Source organism: Meriones unguiculatus, chromosome 4 (genome assembly GCF_030254825.1).
Source record: "Meriones unguiculatus strain TT.TT164.6M chromosome 4, Bangor_MerUng_6.1, whole genome shotgun sequence".
NCBI classification, from domain to species: domain Eukaryota; kingdom Metazoa; phylum Chordata; class Mammalia; order Rodentia; family Muridae; genus Meriones; species Meriones unguiculatus.
In genome coordinates this window covers 87,110,676-87,134,605 of record NC_083352.1, presented here as the reverse complement: position 1 = coordinate 87,134,605, position 23,930 = coordinate 87,110,676, and the positions used below count along the sequence as shown (strand labels likewise).

Sequence of the window (23,930 nt, the reverse complement as noted above, 5' to 3'; positions counted from 1 at the left end):
TTGCACACTGCATTATCAGACAGAACCATGGGTCCCTGGCCTGGGGCTGGGCGATGAGGCCGGCAGAGTGAGTCTAAGTGTCTGAGGAAGGACAGGGCACACACTGCCTCTCCGAAGCTGTGTTTACAGAGACAGAAGGAAAGAGAAGGGAGAGCTGAGGTGAGAGATGGACCAATGGCATGCTGAGGTTTTTTTGGGGGGGAATGTAGCGTGAAGCGCCTCCAGCTGTAGAAGAGAGATGGGATGGGCCTGTTCTGACCCTCTGCACAAGCCACACAGAGGCCTGGGCTGGGGAGGGATTCCATTCTAGCTGTTTACAAACAAAAGCTGGTGCCTACTTCCTGGCTGCAGCTGGTGGCGTTCTGAGGCAACAAGTGCCACAGAGAATTCGGTCTGACTTGGGTGACCTGTGCCGGCCCAGGCCAGCAAGGCTTCTGGCAGACATGGGGCCAAGGATGGATTTAGCATAAAGGACTATGAGGCCCTCCCTCCCGGAGGCCCAGGAGAAATGGAATTTGGAGGTAGGATGTAGAAAATGCCTGGGGGGGGGCATCTCAGACTTTACACCTCCGAAGCTTGGGCCTCTGGTGACAAACTCCTTTACCCACTGGGCCATCTTGTTGGCCCCAGGGTCTGGCCTGTGCTCTTTGTGTCCACTGACAGCCCCTGATGATCATCACTGTCCTACAGGGTGGAGTCTGAGATTACCCTGTGATAGCAGAGGACACGGGGACATAGACAGGCCAGTGAGCTTTCCCAGAGCCTACAGCCTGCCAACTGTGGGGTTTGAAACCAGGCTGTCTGGCTCCAATGTCCCACTGGTCCTGAGACTCTGGAAATTAATTACAGGACCAAGGGAGGCACTTTCCGGCTCCAAGTGTGACCCTGGAAACGAGGCTGACTCTGAGGAGCTCAGTTTCCTTCCTGACCCCAGGGCACAGGACAAGGGGGTGGGGTGGGAGAGTGGATAAACACATCAGCCCTGTCCATATGGAATACACACACACACACACACACACACACACACACACACACACACACGACCTGTCCTAAGGGTGAGGACAAACACCTCACCTTGACCATAGTCTCAGAGAACTCAATCCATCCCAACAGTACACAATAGATCAATAGATGATGGGCCTGCCAGGGAGTTTCAGAGAGTCCAACCAAACTTCCTGAGGCCACACAGCAAGCCAGGACAGGTTCCAGCATCCAGGGAAAAGGAGTTTCCTCCCATTCCTAGTCAGAGAGGTCTGTCAAAAGCAGCCGGAGCTGAGGTTAGGGCAGGAAACCACTTGTCTGCTGCTTCCCTTTTCCAGGCACCTAGTCTGATCCTCTCTCTCCAGGGCAGACGACCTCTCCCGAGGCAGAGGGTGGGCCTGAAAGCCACCTGCAGCTCGGCCCCCCAAGTCAAGCAGGCTGGAGAAGAAACCCTGGAAGCATCTCCCCAAAGTGGGGACCCTTTCCTTCCTCATCTGCAAAGCGAACAAACTCCTCACTCACCTCAGTGTTAAAAGAGTCAAAGGCAAGAATCAATTAGGGAAAGCACCCCAGGGTGCAGGTAGCCAGACCTGGGAGGTGAGGGGACTTGAGAAGAAAGTTGTGGCTATAAAGCCCGAGGATTGGAGCTCACTCCAAGCGCCCCGAAAGGTACTTAGCATAGGATGAAAAGGGAGGGCCGGGCATCTGGTGTCACACCTCCGGTCACAAAGAAGGGTGGGTGAGGACTGACTTCCTTCCTGGAATAAAATAATACTATCTACTGACCGTGCCCACCGCATCCCGTTTTGGTCCTCGTGGGTGGGTTCTACTGTAACCATTGGACAGACCAGGAGACAGAGCACAGAGAGGTTCAGCGAGTTACCCAAGGTCACACTGCTACTCAGTGCTCCAGGCTGGGCCAAGAGGACCCGGGCCTCCCCTCCTCTCTCACCCTGCGCATACCCCCCCCCCCCACTCCAGGCACTGGGACACTCTTCCACGCAGACACCAGCGGCTGCCCGGGACCGAAAGGCACCCAGAGCCAGCGCCCCTTGACCCGACAGGCAGACTGAGGCCTCCGCCCACCTTCTGATGCTTGCGCTCCTTCTCAATGCGGTCCATCCTCTCCACGCGCAGCCGGTCCAGCTCCAGTCGCAGCTCGTCCAGCTCGGGAGCGACATGGTGTCGGCTAACCAGCACCTCGAGGATCTCCAGGACCCTCACGACCTTGGGCATGAGGCGTGCGATGGCCTCGCAGCCGTGTTGGTCGATGACCCTCTCGAACTCGTGGCCCACGAGCGACGCGATGTCGTACACGTCCATGACGGTCAGCTCCGCCACGTTCTTCTCCAGCGCCGACAGGGCAGCGGGCGGCGACCCCAGCGGCTCCTCCATGGCCCCGCGCGGGCCCCGCGCTGTCCCTCCACTCGTGGAACTCGTGAACTTGGGGCGGAGGGGGGGGCTCTGTAGCTCCGCGGGGAGGATAGCGAGGGCGGCGGCGCGTGCGCAGGCCCGCAGCGCCTCCCGACTTTGAGGCTCCGACTCGGAGCGAGGGAGAAGCTGGTCCCGGCCTGGGTGTGTGCGGGTGGCGCCCGGTGCCCGGAGGGACCGCGGCCCGAAGACTCCTCCCGGGGAGGAGAATCAAACTTTGGTGACTCCGGGTGGTCGGCTCCTCCCCGCGGGGACACTGCGAGGCGACGTGAGCTCGGACAGGGGCGCGCGTCTCCGTCCCCGGGGGTCCCGGTATGCAGCCCCGCTGATCCCGAAGCTCCGCCCCCGGCTCCGGTCCCGCCTCCTGGGCTCCGGTCCCCACGACCCCGGCCCTGCTCCGCCTCCTCCAGCCGTGCTCCGCCTCCCTGGCAGCGGGCGCCACGGCGCGCAGCCATTGGCTGATGGGGGAGGGGGCGGAGTCTGCCTGCGCAGGGGCAGGGGCAGGGGGTGGGCTCACCCTAGGATCCAGCTATTGCTAGGGGACCGCCGGCACGTAGGAGCTCCGTGCTGCTCGCTGCTTAGCCCAGCCCCAGTTTCCCCACTCTGCGCTCCAGCGGGCGCCTCGGTGACAGCAACTCACAGCGCCCTGGGGTCCTCGGTCTGCAAAGCCGCCGATGCCTCGTCTGGATTCCATCCTGCGGGACGCTTTGACCCCTGGAGGTCTACCTCTGCTCTGGGGTCCACCGCGACTCCGTGGCAACTTCAGCCGACGCCCCAGAGCGTCCTCGGTCTTCAACGCCGCTGCCCGCCCAGCCACTGCCCCTCAAGCTGAAACAAAATGTCACTTCATCACTTCGCAGTGGAAGACAGGCTGCGGGCATGAATCTCAGCCCCAACACAGCTCCTGAGCTCTCTTTGACCTTTTGCTTCAGCAAGTCCACTTGCCCATCAGACCCGAGCCCAAGCTAAGAGAGATTATCCTGAAATTGCGCCCTCCCCTTCTCTTCTGTTCATAGCCTTAGGTTCTGGGAGGTCCTTGGTCCTTCAGGATAGAAATGTTTCTGTTTCTTTTGAGTTGCTGGCCTGCAACTCACTCGAAGGTAGACCAGGCTGCCTTCGAACTTAGATCCCACTGCCTCTGCCTCTTGAGTGCTGGGATTAAAGGCGGGCACCACGTTTCGTCCCGTTTACAATATAATATAATAATAATAATAAAATGATGATGATGATGATAAATTGAGGAGGCCCAGAGGTTGCAGAAGCCCCCACCCACCCCAATCTTCTTTTGCTCTGATTCGAGTGTGTTCTCAGTTACTAACTCCCAACCACTCTCTGTAAACCTGAAATGATAATAGCGAAAAGAAACAATGTATACGTTAAAACGTATACATTTTAACATACTTTTAATGTTATTAGGATAATCTTGCTTTATTGTTACAAATCTCACTTTTGTACTGTGCCTAACTTATAAATTACAGCTTTGTCACAAGGTTTACATATATAAAGGAAAAAAAAATCACAGTAGCTGGGTTTTTGTCTGCCCCTGAGGCTGTTGCCCTGGAGGGAGCTGTAGCAGGAACTACTGCACAGGGGTGGGGGGAGCTGCGCTGGGGGAGTGGCTGCATTGGGAGCTGATGCACTGTGGACCTGTTCTGGTGCTGCTGCAGTGTGTGTGTGTGTGTGTGTGTGTGTGTGTGTGTGTGTGTGTACTGGGGGATCTGTTGCAGGAGGCGGGCAGGGGAGGGGTTGCTGCTGCACTTGTCTGTGAAATCTGCTGAATATCTGGAAAGTAGCTGACTAGCACAGCCCAGCTCAGCACCTGGAGAGCTTTGTCTCAGGTTCTGCTCTAAGTACGCTGTGCATTTTAGCTTATGCAATGTTTCTGTCCATCGAGGGGCCACCGTGTCACTCTAAAATTGTCTTTAAATAGAGAGAAATATATATATAGATAGATAGATACTATATATTATTTGCGTTGTGTATATATGTCATAGCTGCGTGCATTCAGATTGTGTGTATACATGTTATAGCTGTGCTCTGTGTAAGGTTAGCTGGAGCCAGAGGCCAGATGGCTAGGGAGGGAAATGATCAGAAGAGGGAGTAAGATAGTAAAGGGTAAGCTGGGGTAGGGTGCTGTGAGCCGCCCGGGTCAGGCGGTGTGAGCTGCGTCTGGCGGCACATGCCTGCAGTATCAGCATGCTGGATGTGGAGGCAGGAGGACTGCTGGGCGGGGGTGGGAGTGTCCCCGTTGTGCTTAGTGACACTGTAGGCTGAGAGGGTAAAGGCAGTCACCCCAAGTCTCTACCCCCAGTACAAGGACAGAACCGACTCTGGAAAAAGGTCCTCTGACCTTGAGTATGCTAAGATATGGGTTCCCACGGTGTGCCTATACACAAATAATTTTGGGCGGTGGTGGTGCCCATCTTTAGTCCCAGCACTCGGGAGACAGAGGCAGGCAAATCTCTGAGTCTGAGGTCAGCTTCGCCTACAGAGTGAGTTCCAGGACAGCCAGGGCTGTTACACAAAGATGCTGTTTGTGTCTCAGAAACAAACAAACAAAAACAAGTAATGCTAATTTTAAACCTGGGTGTGGCCCTGCACTCAGAGGCCGGGGGCTGGAGAGGTATTTCAGTAGTTGAGAGCACTGGCTGCTCTTCCAGAGGACCTGGGTTCAATTCCCAGCACTCACATGGCAGCTCACAACCATCTCCTCTTTCAGGGGATTCAACATATCTTCCGGCCTTAGTGGGCACTCGGCACACAGACAGTGTGCGCAGGCATAAACACAGGCTAAACACTCATAGTCATAAAATTCATTTGTTTTTTTTTTTAATTTAAAATAAATAAATGTTTAAAAAAATTAAAAAAGGAACTGACGTGGAGTCAAGGTCACCTTGCTGCCTCGGGACCGCAGTGGGGCCCCAGGAAAGCTACCTCTTCTTTATTTGGATTATTTTCGTTTGTTAAAATGGTAGCAGTTTCAATCATGGAGACTTCTGTCCCTCAGGATTTTTGATGAGGAGTGATTAAAGTGTGTGAAGTCCTCAGAAAGGCTTGCTGTCAATTTGTTTTTGTATTTATTTATTTTCACCCAGTCATCTCTTTTAATGCAACCCATTTCCGTTCGTTTCTTTAAAATCCTTTTATTTATTTTTGTGCATGGGTGGGCACAGGGCACAGTGCTTAAGGAGGCCAGAGGAGGCCACCAGAACCCCGGAACTGGAGTTATAATGGTTGTGAGCTGCCGGGTAGGTGCTGGGAATGAAATCTGATTCCTCTGCAAGAATAAGTGTTCCTAACCACTGACCCATCTCTCCAGTTCTGTTTTGTTTGTTCTTTGTGCCAGGGTTTTGGTGTGTAGCCCAGGCTGGCTCTGGACTCCTGGTGATGTTCCTGCCTTCACTTCCTGGATGCTGGGATGAGAGTATGAGTTACATTGCCTGGCGTCAAACAGGCGCTCTCATGATCCGCTCTGCTTCTATTTCTCACGTTTCTTGGTGTACTTTTTAAAATTGTTTCTTATATCTTTTTCACCCTGCTCCACCCCAGTCCCTTCCAACATCCCATCACCTGGCAGGCTAGGGAAAGGGTAGGTGGGAGAGAGGGTGTAGTTCCTTCTTAGCTGCTTCCTGCTGGTCAGGGTCATCAGTCCCACAACCCACACCTGGGACCAAAACAAAAACATGTTTATATCCACAACACATGCTCCTCTAAATTCCTCTCCCCCTCTCTAGGCCCAGCTTATCTGCTCTGAGGTCCACCAAGAACCTGTGAACCAGCACAAACATGGTGGTGCTCACCTTTAATCCCAGCACTCTGGAGGGAGAGGCAGCTGGATCTCTGTGAGTTCGAGTCCAGCCCGGTCTACTAAGAGAGTTCCAGGACAGCCAAGGCTGTTACACAGGGAAACTCCTTCTCAAAAAACAAACAAACAAACAAACAAACAAACAAAAATCCCACCCTTCTTCAGGCCTCCAAGAGGCTGAGCTTGGCTCTCATACCTGTGGAAGAGATATGCTAAACTGAGATCCCAGCCTCCACAGGAAAACCAGAGGATACTGCTTTCTGGAGACTCATGGCGGTTCAGAAAAAACTCAGGCCTTGAGCAGAAAGGTTAACTTAACAGGGGCTGTGTGGGGCATGGCATGCAAGTGTGGGCCGGTGATGGAATGTCAGATAACAGAAACAGCAGAAAGACATGTTCATTTTAGTACTTATGAAGCTGAGGGATACAAGTTCAAAGCCAGCCTAGACTACACTGTGAAACTGTGCCTCTTCTCAGAAAGTAAAATAACCCTGGCGATGTGGTGGTGCACACTTTTGATTCCAGAATGACTTGAAAAGCAAAAGCAGGAGAGTCTTTGAGCTCCAGGACATCCTGGGCGATATAGAGAAACCCTGTCTCCGAAAACCAGAAAACAAACAAACAGAAAACAAAAACAAAAAGGCCTTTTTAAAAACTAAAGAAGTAGTTAAATAAATAAATAGAAAGAAAGCAAAGGAAAAGGGGCGACCCCTTGGAGGGTCCATCCATTCCAAAGGGAGGCGAAATATTCACAGTGGCTAGAGGGGTGGTGTTTGGATATTCTCCTTGTCCACTGTGGAAAGGTAACTTCTGTGTTATTCAAATGATGATTTCTGAGTTGAGTACAGACAGGACTTCAGAGTTTTTGTTGTTGTTTGTTTGTTGGTTTGTTTGTTTTGAGACAGGGTTTCTCTGTGTAGCCCTGGCTGTCCTAGAACTTACTCTGTAGACCAGGCTAGCCTAGAACTCACAGAGATCCACCTGCCTCTGCCTCCAGAGTGCTGGGATTAAAAACGTGCACCATCACTATCCAGTATTGTTATTTTTATCACCCGTCTCAGTGTTTGTAAACATTTTGCTCCAACAGCTTCTGGTTGGTTTAATAAGAAACTGAAGGACCTAGAGCAAGGCAGGAGAGCTTAGGCAGGGCTTCCAGGCAGAGATAGGAACTGGGGTTGGAGGGGGTGGAGGTGGAGGAGGTGGAGGTGGAAGTGATGGAGGTGGGGGTGGAGGTGATGGAGGTGGAGGTGGTAGAGGTGGAGGAGGTGGTGATGGAGGTGGAGGTGATGGGGGTGGAGGTGATGGAGGTGGAGGTGGAGGTCGTAGACTAGGTGGGGGTGGAGATGGAGAATAAGGCTTGGAGATTTCACCAGCCAGACAGGGAGGAGAAACAGGTGTGAGGACATAGGAGAGGTAAGAGAGAACGACTTGGCAGATGTAGATTAGAATAACTAGGTTCACTGACATTTTACACGTTAGCTGGGGGACAGGTCTAAACTAAGGCCAAGCTTTCATATCAATAAAAGGTCTCTGTGTAATTACTTGGGCAGCTCAGCAGCTATTCTCAAACCCCGCCTCCTGGGTATGGGTGAGGGGGGGGTAGGGGTTCTATTCTGCTCTCACGGCCTCCAGCCTTCATGGGATACACACCGCACACACAAACACAAATAAATAAAAATAAGTTGTTGGGTGCTTGCTTTGGCTGCACATATACTAAAATTGGAACAGTACAGAGGTTATCATGGCCCCTGTGCAAGGATGACATGCAAATTTGTGAAGTGTTCCATGTTTAAAAATAATAATAATAAATTGCTGAAACACAGGGAGAATATTCTGTTGGAGGTTGTTTTGTGTACTGTGTATTCAATTGCTTATTTCTGTACCCAGAGAACTGCTTGCAGTCCCGAACTTGGCATTGCAATTATTATGAAGCGTCTCCTGTCCTGGTATGTTGCAAATACTGTTCTCCATCACCTTCTAATTGGTCAAATAAAGAGATGAAGAGACAATAGTTGGGTTGAAGAGTTAGGGTGGGACTTCTGGAGCCCGGGTAGAGGGTCTCAGGTGGGGACCAGAGAGCAGGAGTTGCTACCTGGACATGGATGAATGAAACTGAGGAGAGGTAGAGAACCGCATGACAGAACACAGATTAAGCATAAATTTAAAAAAAGCATAAATTAAGACAAATGGGTTAGGGGTCTGGAGAGATGGCTCAGCAGTTAAGAGCACTGGATGTTCTTCCAGAGGTCCTGAGTTCAATTCCCAGCAACCACATGGTGGCTCACAACCATCTATAATGAGATCTGGTGCCCTCTTCTGGCCTGCAGGTGTACATGCAGAAAGAACATTGTATACATAATAATTAAATCTTAAAAGAAAAGAAAAAAGATAAATGGGTTAGCTAGTTGGGAACAACAGTCTAGCTTAAAGCCTAAAGCTATTTTAAATATAAGTCTCTGTCATTATTTAGAGCAAGGTAAGGCATAGAAAGTCAGACATTTACAGTATCCAATATCCTGGTGTGCAGACACATAGTTGGAACCTATGCAGACAGGGCCAGAGTTCCAATATCTCCTGGGTCCCATGTCAAGTTCAAGGTCAGCCTCAGCAACATCAGAGCAATAAAAATAGGGGCAGGAGAGAAGGCTCAGCTGTTAAGTTGTATACTTCTCTTGCAGAGGACCCAAGTTTCTCAGCAGCCATGTTAGGTGGTTCACCTGTACTACATCCAGGGGATCCCGCCCCTTCTTCTGGTCCCCCAAACCACCTGCAGACACCATACCTGTAAATAAAAATAAAGTGAGCTTTAAAACTGTATTAAAAATAAAACATCACAGGACAACTATATGGCCAGTCTTGGTGGCTTGTGTCTGAAAATCCTAACACTTGGGAGATAATGACAGCAGGGTCAAGAGATCAAAGCTGGGGCTTTAGGAACGACTCAGTAAAGGACCTGTTGACAACCTGCGTTTCATCTCCAGGACGCACATGGCAAAAGGAAAGAACCCACTCCTGCAAGCGGTGCTCTGGCTACAACACAGGTGTGTGCGCGCGCGCACACACACACACACACACACACACGCACGCACACACACGCACACACGCACCAGGAGGTGTGCAGGTCTGTAACCCCAGCACTCAGTGGGCAGAGGCAGGTGGATCTCTATGTGTTTGAGGCCAGTCTGGTCTACCCAGTGAGTTCCAGGCTAGCCAGGGATTCATAGCAAGACCCTGATTATAAAAGCCCCTCCTTTGAGCTGTCAGGTGTCTCAGGGGCAGAGGCGATTGGTGCCAAGCCTGGGGCTCTATGCCCAGGACTTAGGTGGTAGAAGGAAAGAACGGACTTCCAAGCATTCTACTCTGCCTGTCTCATACCTGGAGCACATCTCCCTTTCGGCCAAATGAATAAGCAGATAAATTACAAAGCCCTCCCCGAAAAGGCTTTTTAATTTGGTTTTTGTCTTTTTAAATACAGACTCGGGCTTGAAAGAATGCCAGCACGGACTGTGGAGGAAAAGAAGAAACCTATCGGAAAACTCCCTAGAGGGTATTTCGGGGGAGAAGACTCCGGGCTGCTGTGGCGTCCCCTCCCCTCAGGTACGGCGACATGGGGAAGAGCTACAGCCGGGGGACACTCCACAGGCTCCCCTTGGAGCAGGCGAGGCAAAGGGGAGCAGCGATCCCGCGGGGGGAGAAGTCACTGCTTCCTGGAAACCCCGGCCGCCTGAGAGCCCGAAGGTGGCAGGTAGGCTGCGGCCCGTGCCGCCCGCGCATCGTGCACAGCGCGTAGCCAGCGGCGGCGGTGGCAGCGTACACCGGGAACAGGCTGGCGCTTAAATAATCTGCGAGCGTTCAAACCGCCCTCTTCGCAGCCCCATGGTCCACTGCTGCAGCTCCCCCCGTCCTGCTCTCGCCTCCTCCCCCTCCTTCCTGCGCCTCCCTCTTCTCTAGCTCCACGCCCACTCTTGTCTTCTGCTACCTGCCTTTCCCCCTTTTCTTTTGCTCCTCCTTCCCACTTCTACTTGATTATCCTCCTCCTCTCTTTCCTCCAGCTAGAAAAGCAGAAATTTCAGCCAGTGTGAACGCCGTGGTGTCTGACAAATCTTTCCTAGGCTTCCTGTTGCTCTTCAGGTGGTCCAGAAAAGTCTGGACTCACCTTCCTTCTTCAACCTCTTTCATCTCATCTCTTGCTCCTTTTGCTTTCCTTCCTTCCTTAATTGGTTTTTCGAGATAAGGGCTTTTCTGTGTAAGCGTGGCTGTCCTGGACTCGCTTTGTAGACCAGGCTGGCCTTGAACTCACAGAGATCTGCCTGTCTCTGCCACCTGAGTGCTGGCATTAAAGGTGTGAGCTACTACCACTCGCTGTTACCTAGATCAAGTTGTTTGATATCTGAAGATGTTTGAATTTGGAGCTCTGGCTTATACAGTACGTCTCACAATCTACAGTTTGTTGTGTTTTTCCAAGATGTTAAATTTTTCCATTTGAAATGCTGGATGGTTGGAGATAATAGTATTTAATCTCTTCCAAATTAAAAATTGATGTTGCTTTTCTACATAAAAACAAGAGAGCTTTAGAGCTGCAGTGACAGTTTCTCTGCAGCTCTAAAGCTCTCTTGTCACCTTAAGTGGAAAACTGCTGCCCCCTGCTGACTATTCTCTCTCTCTCCCTCCCCCCTCCCCCTCGCTCAAAAAGTCCCTGAGATGTTCAAGGCAGGCTTGCTGTGCTGTCCTGTTTTACAGACCAGGAAATTGGGGCTAGTCACAGTCATAAGAGCCAAGTGCAAAATGGAGCTGCAAGCCAGACTCCTACTCCCCAAATGAAATCACCAAATTTGTGATGAGGAAAACTTGTGATGAGGCCTTAGATGGTCATGAGATGGCAGCATACACAAGGCTGGGCATTCTCAAGACTAGCTAGTGGCTGAACTTTCCTCCGTAAGAACAAACGTGCACTTCAAACAGAGGGGCTGGTGGCCGAACAATGTCCAGCAACGAGGAGGTGACATTTGAACTGAGTTTTGAGGGATAAGAAGACCGTCAGCAGGCAATGTGATAAACCCACGTGGGGGTTAGGGCTGGCAGCAATTCTGTGACAATACTGGGAGGATTATAATTTTTAAGGAATCTGAGCAAGGGGAAAATTTGCAATATCAAGTGCATAGATCTTCTTTCTTTTGTTGTTTGTTTTTTTGAGACAGGGTTTCTCTGCGTAGCCCTGGCTGTCCTGGAACTTGCTCTGTAGCCCAGGCTGCCTCAAACTCACTCCTTCTCATGTATAGATCCTTGAAAGAAGATTTATTTTTATTCTTTTAACTATGTGTATGCGGGTGGGGATGAGTATGTGCGCATGAGTGCAGTGTCCCGCTGAGGCCAGAGGATATGGCGCTTTGGGCATCCTCAGAGGGTCTCAGAGGGATGGTGTGGAGTTAATAACGTTGAGTGGCCCCCAGCTTAGATAAACAGGGTGATGGGGATCAAACAAAAGAAACAACACAAAAATTGAAGTTCTCATCTTTAGCACCCACTTTCCAGAGCCTCCAGTTTTGAGGCTGACTCTGAATATCTTGCTGTCTCCCTGGATAATCCTAGAACTGTGAATCCCCTGTATCACTTTCTGTAAGTGTTGGGTCTGTACACCGGGTGTGTGCCCTGCTTGAGGAGGCCAGAAGAGGGCGTTAGGTTCCCTGGAACGGGCGTATGACGGTTCAGGACCAACAGGTGAACGCTGCACTCCAGCGCGGGTCCTCTGCAAAAGCAAACAGCGCTTCCGTCCGCGCAGCCCAAGTCCACGCGATCCTTAGTTCGGACGTCGAAAGTTTGGGGCCGAAGGGTTTTTGGCTCTCTAGGGCCGCCGTCCGTTCGCAGGCTCCGCCTTGACCCTCCTCGGCCGCCGTGAGTCCGTTACGTGGCAGCTGCCGACGCCCGCCAACCAGCGGCGCCCGCATCAGCCCCCTCGGGAGGCGCAGCCGGAAGGGGCGGAGCTGAGGCGGCGGCGGCTGAGGGGGCAGCGGTGGCGGCAGCTCTGGAGGCCTCAGTCCGGGTCCCGGCTTCGGCCCGCGCCGCACCATGGTGACGCTTGCAGAGCTGCTGGTGCTGCTGGCCGCGCTGCTGGCTACGGCCTCGGGCTACTTCGTCAGCATCGACGCGCACGCCGAGGAGTGCTTCTTCGAGCGGGTCACCTCGGGCACCAAGATGGGCCTCATCTTCGAGGTGGCGGAGGGCGGCTTCCTGGACATCGACGTGGAGGTGCGGGCACGCTGCCCGCCGGCGGGGCGGTGTCGCGTGGCTCCTCGGGGGTTGGGGAGTCCCGGGGAGTGCGCGGGGCCTGCGCTCACAAGGGCGCGGGCCGGGGAGGGGCCTGGCCGCCGCCCGTCGCGCAGCCCCCCGACGGGCCCTGCCCGCGCGCCTCGGAAGGCGCTCGTCTTTCCGAGCGGCTTCGGGCTCCGCTCGGAACCTGGGCGCGGACTCGGCCTCTGCCTTCGCTTTGTCCCGCGGCGGCCGCGTGTCTGCTCGGGCGGGAGCGGCTCGCTGTCGCTCTCCGCGGTCCTCAAGGGCTCGCGCGCGGCGCGGCGCGGCGCGGCAACAAACTTTGAAAAAGTAGATCGGAAGCTGCGGAGTAGCGCTAAGGCAGAAGTGCCAGTTCTGGCCATGACAGAAACCGGGTTAACTTCCTACCCGCTTCCTTACGCGAGCGGCCAAATGTGTCCTGCGAAAGATACTCTGGGGTCAGTCATCTTAGCAAGGATTTCAGCCAGGGGTTTAGGAAACAGTTACTTATTTGGAGAATAAAAATGATTTGCCGGGGTTTTTGAGACAGGGTTGCATTACGTAGCTCGTGGCATTGAGCTCACCTGCCCGAGCCTTCGAAAGGATAGGATGAAGGGCGTGTACCGTCGTGTCCCGACAATTTGCTGCATTAAAAAAAAAAAAAAAAAAAAGACCAAATACAATAGTTTAAATTTGCTTGCTGGTATTTCCGACTGGGTGTAACTAACTGGAGTTCAAGTGAGACCCCCAAAGTTTGGAGGCTGCTTGGATTAGCCAAGACCCTAGATAAAGGTGAGCTTTTCCAGTTTCTCCAGTTTCGCAGGTGTCTGACTCCAAAAGAAGCAGGCTTGGGCTAGGGACATGGCTAGGCAGTTAGGAGTACTTGGCTGTGCTTTCCGAGGTCTGGAGTTCTGTGTAGGTTCAACGCAAGCTGTGATTCCAGCCCCAGGACATCGGATACCCTCTTTGACACCTACATGCATGTACACATATGGTCTTCAAAGGGAAGGTTTGACTGTGTCTGGCTGATGATTTGCATTGTCCCTGCTTGGGAATTTGGGTCTCCTAATTTCCAACCTGTTCTGTTCCCTAAGCCTTAACAGGCGTGTCAGATAAATTACATCCTTTTGTTTGACAGTGATTATAGAAACCTCCAAACGTGCTTTATAGAATTACTCATTTTTTTGGCACAATTGATAACTTATATAGTAAATATTAACAGCACAAATCCAAAACCAGCTGATAGCCTTGGGAAGGAGAAACAGCCGGTGACTTCCTCCATGGTGTTCATAAAGAAGGACACGGCATGGCTCATGTGCAGCACACATGGCAGTGGCCAGTGGCTTCATGATCAGTGCAGTGGTTAGCGGGTATGTCCGAGGTGGCCTCTGGCAGGAGGGAGCCCAGTGGCTATTGGGGTGGGGCCTGAGAGGCTCTGGTGTTCTGCAGGAGCATCACTGGCTCGGGGCACACCTCTTATCCCAGCACTTGAGACAGCAGATGGCCCAGTAATAAGACCCTATCAGAATAAGTACGAGTACTCATTTTGGAAAGCTGCTTCCTGGGTTGTTTTTGTTGAAGATGTTAGGATATTGGAGACCATGCATAAAGCTGTGTGGTTTCTGTTTCTGAGAAGCTTACATCTATTTGCCTTGAGCAGATAATACTAAAGGTAGTTGGGCTGAGGTGCTTGAGGGAACCTTGAGTCTACTCTTGTTTGATTAAGTGGGAGAAGTAGTATGCAAGCTGTTCTGTGGCTCCCTGCAGCGGATCTGACCAAGTTTCAGCCTAGTGGGTCTTTTTCCTGCTGAAGGGTGCTACTTAGGACCCTGAGTATTTAGTGACTCTTCTGTTTCTCTCCTGCCTCCAGATCACAGGACCGGATAATAAAGGAATCTATAAAGGAGACAGAGAGTCCAGCGGGAAGTACACGTTTGCAGCCCACATGGATGGGACATACAAGTTCTGCTTCAGTAATAGGATGTCCACCATGACTCCAAAGATAGTAATGTTCACCATTGACATTGGGGAGGCTCCCAAAGGACAAGATATGGAGACAGAAGGTGAGATGTCATTTTTGACAGAGAGCTCATTTCACTCACCCATCTGGTTGCAGTGGGTGTGATTCTTTTAAATCTCTCTTTCTGCTGGGCACAGAGGCATAGACCTATAATCCTGGCACTCTGGGAGGCAGAGGCATGCGGATCTCTGTGAGTCTGAGGCCAGCCTGGTCTACAGAGTGAGTCCAGGACAGCCAAGGCTACACAGAGAAATCCTGTCTCAAAAAAACCAAAAGTAAATAAAGAAATAAAATTCTCTTTCTAGATTCATTCAACTCTTTTTTTTTTTTTTTAAGAATAATTTTTTTTTCAATTTGTACAGTATTCTGCCTGCATGTAAGCCAGTAGGTCAGAGGAGCGCACCAGATCTCACTATAGATGTAATGAGCCACTATATGGTTGCTGGGAATTGAACTCAGAACCTTTGGAAGTACAACAGTGTTCATCTCTGAGCCATCTTTCCAGCCCCTTATTTACTGTCTTTAAAAGCAAAATTCCTGTTGAAGTGGCTGTAACCTGTAATTAGCCAGTGTCTAGAAGTTACTGTTTTTAGCGATTGATTGTCCCTTCTGGCAGCCATGGAGTCAATATTGCTCCTGCAAACCCATAGGCTCCATGCATCTGAGTTCTGTTAACTTGCTAATCCTGGGCTTCATGTATACCTCTGTTTCTGACTGTAGACGTTCTAGCTTAGCTAAACTCGTTCTTTTGTTTGCACTTACACCTTTCTCTAGGTGGTGGAGACTCCTGGGATGGTATGTGGTTTGTTTTGTTTTTGTTTGAAAGCATCCTACTTTTTGGTTTAGCATCCTTTTGTTTCCTGATCTAATTTCTGATTCTTTTTCTTTAACCTCAGTTTGCTGGCATGTTAATGTTTTTTCCCTTCTTAAAGCCCCCTCCAAGTAATTAGGTTATTTTTGGCAAATTTGAAGACTTGGTTACCAGGTTAGATTTTAACTTGATCGTTATTGGAATATTATGACATTTTTGTGTGACTTTGCTTAAAATGAATGCCCAACTAACTACACAAGAAAAAGTGTTGCTAGACACCCTTTAGAGAAAGCGTTTTCTAGGCCTCCTCACTGCTAATGTTTCTTTTTCTTTTAGGTTTTTTTTTTTTAAGACAGGGTTTCTCTGTGGAGCTTTGACTGTCCTGGACTCACTTTGTAGACGAGGCTAGCCTTGAATTCACAGAGATCCACCTGCCTCTCCCTCCTTGAGTGCTGGTATTACAGGCATGAGCCACCGTGACTGTGTTTGCTGATCTTTAATGTGAAGTTTAGTTTGGTTTACAATACTGTGCAGAAGTTTGGAAGAACTCCTGATGAGAAGTTTGCTCTGGCTGAATATTCACACTATTTTCTGCAGTAATAGTAATTTTTTTTTTCTTCGGTGGTATTGGGGTTGGAACATAGGACTTTGTGCTTGGTAGGCAAGCACACATAACACTGAGCTGCATTCCCATGATTTTAATGTGTATTTTTTTAAGTTTTGAGATAGGATTTCACAAAGTTGCCCACACTGGGCTTGCATTGGGATCTCTTTGCCTCAGGTCTCCCAAGTAGCTGTACCAGCAGGGTTGCCCTCCAGCTGGTTCTGAAGAAACTACTTTATTGCTTGCCAGTGGCCAGCAGTCCTGTTTTTTGTTTGCTTGTTTGTTTTTTAACTCCTTTGCCACAGCACATGGTAGAATTCCTAGAAGCTAGTAGCTGATTGCCACATTCCATAGTATTTGCTTATGGCATACATATTTCAATATTGGGCACTTTTAAGTAGCCATACAATGAAGGGGAGGTTTGATGTGGTTTTGAAGTCTGTAAACCTAAGATTTGTATTTGAATACTGTTTTTATTTTTCAGAGCCATTTACAATGCTGAGCTTACCTAATTCTTAGTGAGAAAGAATTCAGATTTTTTAAGGAATTGGTATTTGTTCTCAGGAAATTGGTCCTTTTTACAGTAGCTAGAAAAATCACAGCTTCTGCTTAGCTCTTTAGCTTTCTCAGGTTCTCAATTTTGCTTGGTGGTGGCAGGGTTAGGTTGCACCTGCACTAAAGTGACAGTTTCCAAGTGGGTCAGTTTTTGCCTTTTGAGATGTTTGGCAATGTCGTATTCTGTTATTGAAGTGCTGCTCTTAAGAAATCCTCGAAATATTTGACATAGTGCATGGGCTTTCAGAGTGAGGATGCTGAGGGCTGATTCCTCTTGTTCAGCATAGAGGCTTGCGGCTTGAGAACTGAGGATCATGTAGAGGAATTGGAATCTCATCTGAGGCTGGATCCTGGGCAGGGGTGAGGCAGCTGCCATTTGGGATTCCTCCTTGTGTTTCCTGCCTGCTTTTTAGTTAGTGTGGTACTGCCTAGGAGCATAATTCTTCAGAGCAGGGCCGTCCCCATCCACTCCTTCCCCCTGCAGGGTTTCACTGTACAGCTCTGGCTGGCCTAGAGCTCACTGCTAAATGAGTCTCCTCGCCTTGGCCTCCTGTGTGCTGGGATTAAAAGTGCCACCACAGCTGGTGTGGTCTACAGATCAGTTCCAGAAAAACCCTGTCTTAAAAAACCCAACACTAAAAAAAAAAAAAAAAAAAAGGAAGAAGAAAGAAAAAAAGTGCCAGCAGAACAGCTTGGGGAGAGGACACCTGAGTGAGCAAGATGTTTCTGTCGGTCCAGGACACTTGCTGAGGACCCGAGTCTGATCCCTGGTTTAGGAACTCCTGAAAGTTTCTTCTCGCTTCCAAATGCCTCTCCAAAACCCCCGCCACTGAAATAAATGTCTTGTCTGTTTACGCATGCTGCTGTGCTTTATAGTTAACACATGTGGAGCAGTGGGTGGCTGGCGTGTTTTTTCCTGAGTGTTGTTAAGTTTTGTGCCTGGCTTTCTATATTTAAAAGCCTGTTTTTATGCTAAATTAACATTGGAGTTACATGATTCTTAAAGTAGATTTCCATTTTAGTTTAAAACTTATTTGTATATTGGTCGTTTTGTTCATTTGTTTGCTTTTGAGGCAGAGTCTCTGGAAAGTGCGGACTGTGTAGAAGAGGATGACCTTGACATTCTGGTCCTCCTAGCTGGTCATGGTGTCATACCTTTAGTCCAGCTGAGGCAGGCAGCTCTACGTAGTGAGTGAGTTGTAGGAAAAGAGTGAAAGAGATAATAGTGAAACCCTGTCTCAACAAAAAGAAATTCAGGTCCATCTGCTTCCCTTGCTCCTAGGTGTGTGCCACCATCCCTAGTTTCTGTGGGATCCACGTGGTGGAAGAAGAGAAACCAGGGCTTCCTTTGAGCTGGGCAAGCTCTGCTAATGAACCACATTTCCAGTGTGCCCTGTATTTAGTTTAATGCATATCTGCTCTGTGCTGCTTTTTTTTTTTATCATTAGTAGTCATTGAGTTATTTATTTATTTATTTATTTATTTGGGAATAGACTTTTGAAGATGCTCTGAGAAGCTAACCTTAGCACTCAGGAGGGAGAGGTAGAGGCAGGCAGATCTTTGTGACTTCAAGGCCAGCCAGGACAGCATAGTGAGATCCTGCCTCCAAAAAAAAAAAAAGAGCTTAGAAAGCCAGGTGTTGAAGTACATGCCTGTGATGGTCACTTGTGGGTGGAGGGTCAGGAGTTGAAGTCTGGCCTGGGCTATTTGAGCTTGTAGCCAGGCTGGAACATATGAGACATTGTCTCAAAATGAGCAGAACCAGCAGGAACAATTCTTAAGGATTGAAATATCATCAGTGGTTCAAATTGTTGCTGAGCTCTTTATAAAATTTGCTGCTTTTGTGTGTCTTCTCTGAGGAATATTTCATTTAACAATTATTTATCAAAATGAGATGACTAAATATGTGCCAATTTATCTCTGAATCTTCGTAGCTCATCAGAACAAGCTAGAAGAAATGATTAATGAGCTGGCAGTGGCAATGACAGCTGTGAAGCATGAACAGGAGTACATGGAAGTCCGGGAGAGAATACACAGAGCCAGTAAGTTACCAGCACAGCTTGTGACAGGGTCTCCTGGTGACGGGAGCCCCTTGTGTGTAATTTTGCAAATATACCATAGCAAGACTTTGACTTCAGAGTTCTCCTGAAGGGTGGTCTGTGAGACGTGTTTATGGAGATTCATTATGAAACATTATTCTATACCATTAGTGTTTGTGTATGGTGGTTTTGCTTGTTTGCCTGTTTTTTTTCTTTGTTTGTTTGTTTGTTTGTTTGTATTGTTTTTTATCTTTTGAGATAAGGTCTCTGTAGCTGGCTGTTCTGGAACCCACTCTATAGACTAAGTTGGCCTCAAACTGAAGAGAGCCACCTGCCTCTGCCTCTGCCTCTTGGGGCGTAGAGTTAAGATGTGCACTACCTTGCTTGCAAGCATAAATCTTCAAGAGTTTCTGGGCCGGGTTTTAGATTTTTTTTTTAATTGTCTGAGTATGATTGTTTTGCCTGTATGTATGTCAGTGCACTGTGTGTGTTCAGTACCTACAGAGCCCAGAAGAGAGTATTGGGTCCCCTGGAACTGAAGTTACCTTGGTTGTGAGCAGTCATGCGGGTGCTGGGAGCTGAACCCAATCCTTTGCAGCAAATGTTAACTGTTGACTCTTTTTCCAGCCCAAGAGTGCTTTGTTTTGTTTTGTTTTTTCTTTTTAAGTTTGTGATGAGGGCTGCCAAGAAAGCTCAGTGAGTGAGTTCCTTGCCACCAAGTATGGTGACTTGAATAGGAACCAACATGGTGGAAGAAGAGAATGGATTCTTGCACTTTTTTTGGGGGGGAGGGTTCCTTTTGTGAGACTGTATTCCTGCAGTTTGTTCTCTGACCACTACACACGTGGATACACTCACATTAAATCAATGCTCAAAAATATTTTTTTATGATCAACTAAAGAATAAGCTGGGTGTAGTGGTGCACACTGTAATCTCAGCACTCAGGGAGGCAGAGGCAGGGAGATCTCTGTGAGTTCGAGGCCAGCCTGGTCTACAAAGCAAGTCTGGGACAGCCAAGGCAACACAGAGGAAGCCTGTCCCAAACCCACTACCACTCACCCACCACCCACACCCCCCCCCGAAAAAAAGAAAAAAAGAATAAGGTAATTTTTTTTTTTAACCAGAAAATGCTGTTTGATGCAAGTTAAATTACTTTTAAGTCACATGTCAGAAATCTTTATATTAGCATTCAGTGATGGTCAGGGGTTAGGGGTTTGGCCTTCTGACAAGGAGGCTGTCAGTTGCTCAGTGGGTAAGATGCTTAACCACCAACAGTGATCACATACACACAGATCAACTCTGTCTGTCTGTCCGTCCGTCTGTCTATCTATCTATCTCTACTTATTTCTTTTTGAGGTAGGTTCCCTCTGTGTAATCCTGGCTGTCCTGGAACTCTTTAGACTGGCCTCAAACTCAGATATCCACCTGCCTCTGCCTCCAGAGCACTGCTCTACCACCAGGGTAGCACCCTGATTTAAAACAAAGATTTATTTATGTGTATGTCTGTGTGGTTGATGGTATGCCTCCTGTGTGCCCATTCTCCTTGGAGGCCAGAAGAAGGTATATCAGTTCTCTTGGTGCCAGCTTAAAGGTCGTTCTGACTGGCCCATGTAGGTGTTGATGGTCTGCAGAAGTGAGCTTCATGTTATGAAGTTCTTTGATTAACTTAGCTATTATTTTAGAATAGTGTTAATAGTCTTTCACTCTTTGAGAGATTGATGGCCCAGTAATTATTTCAAATCTTGTTTTTTTGTTTTTTGTTTTTGTTAAATATTTGTTATTTATAGAGTATTCTGCCTGCATGTGTGTCTGCAGGTCAGAAGAGGGTACCAGCTCTCATTATAGATGGTTGAGAGCTACCATGTGGTTTTTGAGAATTGAACTCAGGCCCTTTGGATGTACAGCCAGTGCTCTTAACCTCTGAGCCATCTCTCCAGCCCCCAACAAATCTAGTTTTTTAAAGAAATGGTATATACTAAAAATGGCTGTCAACTTATTAAGCCAAATAATAAATTACTCATTGTAACAATTTGCAATATTTGGCCATTTCCAGAGTAGTCAGAAGCTACCCAGTATGCACTAAGGTAATGCAGCTGACCATATGATGGACAGAGAGAGCAGAGCAACATATAGCTTAGTGACAGATCCCTCTTAAACTGTACACTAGCCTGCAGGTGGGGCCGTGCAAAAATAGTCCTATTTACTAGTGACTGCCAGGGTTGGTCCACATAGCTGAGAAACTCAACTGTTGAGAACCAGTACCAAGGACAACAGGTGTTCAGTGTTGAATCAATATTTTACAAATATTTTATTATATATATATATTTGTTGTGTGTGTTGTGTATGTATGTTTGTGTGTGGGCTTGCTCAGGCTGTGGCATGACAATGGGAGGTTCACTTTGAGTTGGTTCTCCCTTCTGCCATGTGGGTATGAGTGTGGGTATGTGCATGTGAGTGTGTTGCCCTCAGAGGGCAGAGCAGGGTGTCAGATCCTATACAGCTAGAGGTACAGGCGGTTGTGAGCCATCTTTCTTGCCAGGAATCAGACTTGAGTCCTCTGTAAGAGCAGTGTATGCTCTAACTGCTGAGCAGTCTTTCTAGCCCCAAATCCCTTGAGTTTTAGAAAGTGTGTGGTGAGAGAAGCTTTAGCCCTAAAAGTGTGAGCTTGGCAAGGGTCTCATTATGTGCTCTTTGTTTTGTTTCTTTTTGACACAGGGTTTTTCTGTGTAACCCTGGCTGTCCTGGACTTTTTATAGACCAGGCTGGCCTAGAACTCCCAGAGGTCCCCCTGCCTCTGCCTCCTGAATGCTGGAATTAAAGGGGTGCACCACTACCAACAGTCTGGCCTGGAGGCTAGAGCTTCTCTACTGTAGCTTCCTGAGTGTAGCGATTACAGGATGTGTCAGCATGCCTGGTTTTCAAGGTCGTTTTTAAAGCTGTGGCTCTCTGGGTCTGGGTGGGTGAGTATTTATTGAGCTGGGTAGTGGCATGTTGCGTAGAGATGATACCCCTGTGCTGTGTTTTGGGAGGGGTTGATGTTAAAGTTTCTTTGTTTGCCTCCACAGTCAACGACAACACAAACAGCAGAGTGGTCCTTTGGTCCTTCTTCGAAGCTCTTGTTCTAGTTGCCATGACATTGGGACAGATCTACTACCTGAAGAGATTCTTTGAAGTCCGGAGGGTTGTTTAAAAGGCCTTTTCTTGTTGATCCCAAATTCACAATTTACTTGTTTACCAAACTCATTGGTCATAATAATGTCATTAGTTTATACATTTTTATTTTCTGAATGTTCATGACTTCTGTTTCTTTGTGATTAGTAGGTGTTGGGGAAACCCTGTTTAGGAAAGTTAGAGTGAAAATTTGACATTTGATTGGCCTATAATTCTTAATTGAATGTTGCCCCATTATACAGGTCCTTCTAAGAGTTCAGAGGCTGTTAATGCTGTCTTCAGACTATGGGCTTTGTTATGCTTTTACCTTCGGTTTTCATAATAAAATGTACTCTGTCTAGGAGGTAGCTCAGCCTGACAATGCTTTGTTACCTTTCTGCATCCTCGGAGTCCCTCAGCTGTGGTTCATCATCACAGGTTCATTTTGTTGAGTCATTACAGCAACAGCGATCTGAATCTTGACCCTTCTGGCCCTGTCTCAGGGCAGAGTGACCTGATGAGGTGCATTATGAGGATGGGCACTCATACTTTCTCTTGAGTTTGCTTTAAACTAAAGATGCATCCCAACACTTTCCCCTAAAGTTTTATATTGAAACTGAAAACTGAATCACCTCTATTCAAATTGACACAAGCAGCTGATAACTTAGAGGTCTATTGAAGCCAGTTTCCCGGCTGTTGGAACAGACTGTTGTCCCTCTGTCCTGCATAGTCTGTCCATTGTTGGCACTTAGGAAGAGAGAAATTGCTCATGTGGAAGCCTGCACTTCTCAGGCCAAAGGCTTAAGCCCCTTGGATTGCTTGCAGTGATAGGCAGCCACTGTTTTCTTTTTAGTCAGTGGCCCTAGTCTTGAGTGTCAGCACTAGGGTTTGTTTGTCCTCTGGGATCTTTCTTTTTTGGCACATGTCAGTTTTGTTTATATAAAATGAAGAGACTCTGATGATGGGTGTAATGAAATGCGCTCTGCTTTCGGTGTGGGCGATCCAGGATTATGTGGTGACTGATGTCTGTTAGTTACCTGGATATTTTATTTTTCCTTTTTGGATCTTGCAAGGGGAAAACTACAAGTAACAAGTTTTATAAATTTAATTTAAATTTGTTACAGGTTTTCATTTTTAGGAAAAATAATTTTTCAACCTTGGATGATATCTTTGCAACAGTTTGTTGGGAAGGTGACTTTCACCATAGGGCAGCTGTTGCATGCCAATATTTTTTTTTTTGTGTGTGTGTAAAAACACTCAGAATTGAATTAAAAGATGTAAATTTAAAATTGGTTGTGTATCTAATATGCCCCAGGTTCAGTAAATAAACAATTCTTTTTAAAAACAGTAAGTAGTCTGTGGTTTGTATTAATGCTGGTTGATTTAATTTTTTTATTCCTCCCCCCCCCAAAGCAGGGTTTCTATTTTATAGCCATGACTATAAATTTAGATTTGATTTGTAGACCAGGCTGGCCTTGAGCTCAGAGATCCTCCTGCCTCTGCCTCATGTGGTGCTGGGATTATAGGAGTGGGCCACCACTCCTGGCTCAATTTAAAATTTAAGTAGATTTTTTTTGTTTCTTCAGATGAGATAAGCCCATATTTATGAATAGCTATCTTATGTCTTTTTTATTTCTGTAAACAAGGGTAGTGAACAAGATTAGCATTTTAATAAGCCTGGTATGGTGGTGCAGACCTTTAATCTCAGTACTTACGAGGCTGAGGCAGATTGATCTCTGAGTTTGAGGTCAGCCTGATCTACAAAGTGAGTTCCAGGACAGCCATGACTATATAGGAGATTCTGTCTAAAAACAATTCCTACCAAAACCATAGAAAGTTACTGAAAGCCTGTTTTGTTTTTCCAAAGGTCAGTATTAAATATTTTAAGGTCTTTGGGGTGGAGGAAGTCACATTTGAATTAATTTTACTTTACCAGGTAGTTTATGGATATGGGAGAAGAGGCTGACGGGAGATGAAATGAGTCACCCAAGGACATAGAGAAGGAAAGGTGGAACCAAGCTGCTAAGCCAGGGAGACCAGTTATCAAGTACTATGTCCTGTGAGGTCTGCTGCCAAGCTCTCTGTGCAGGCCTGTTCTGTTGATGCTTCATAGCTGCCATTACCTTTTCTACAACTATTAAACAGACTTGGAAAGGATTCCAAGTCCAGCAAAGTAGCAAATAGGCACTATACGGCTGTCCTCAGGCTGCACTTTATTGTAGTTGGGGAAGCTTTTTTTTGAGGATGCAATGAGGACTATTATTCGT

The 23,930-nt window shown here is 48.1% G+C and overlaps 2 protein-coding genes and 1 non-coding gene across 4 annotated transcripts in view; 2 read left to right on the top strand and 1 right to left on the bottom strand.

Annotated features, from left to right (window-relative positions):
* The window catches only part of Rilpl1 (Rab interacting lysosomal protein like 1), a 35,351-nt gene extending 32,580 nt beyond the window's left edge, over positions 1-2,771 (bottom strand). The window contains exon 1 of one of the 2 annotated variants that reach the window (XM_060382341.1): positions 2,068-2,771. In XM_060382341.1, coding sequence (XP_060238324.1) covers positions 2,068-2,376 — 309 coding nt within the window. In that variant the 5' untranslated portion in view covers positions 2,377-2,771. The remainder of the gene's footprint in view (positions 1-2,067) is intronic. The other variant, XM_021644196.2, reaches the window with a different exon arrangement.
* Positions 2,772-7,906: 5,135 nt separating this feature from the next.
* LOC132653912 (U6 spliceosomal RNA) lies at positions 7,907-8,010 on the top strand. The gene has a single exon (XR_009591736.1). It is a non-coding gene; the product is annotated as a U6 spliceosomal RNA (small nuclear RNA).
* A 4,170-nt stretch (positions 8,011-12,180) lies between these two features.
* Tmed2 (transmembrane p24 trafficking protein 2) lies at positions 12,181-23,010 on the top strand. Its single transcript, XM_021644205.2, has 4 exons — positions 12,181-12,463; positions 14,355-14,547; positions 18,409-18,516; positions 21,579-23,010. The coding sequence occupies exons 1-4, from the start codon at positions 12,284-12,286 to the stop codon at positions 21,701-21,703; spliced, it is 606 nt and encodes a 201-aa protein (XP_021499880.1). The 5' UTR covers positions 12,181-12,283; the 3' UTR covers positions 21,704-23,010.
* Positions 23,011-23,930: the final 920 nt, after the last annotated feature.

Coding starts and splice junctions, on each gene's coding strand:
- Tmed2 (XM_021644205.2), top strand. CDS start 12,284: ATGGTGACGCTTGCAGAGCTGCTGGTGCTGCTGGCCGCGCTGCTGGCT. Junction 12,464..14,354: donor TCCTGGACATCGACGTGGAG/GTGCGGGCACGC, acceptor TCCTGCCTCCAG/ATCACAGGACCGGATAATAA. Junction 18,517..21,578: donor GGAGAGAATACACAGAGCCA/GTAAGTTACCAG, acceptor TTGCCTCCACAG/TCAACGACAACACAAACAGC.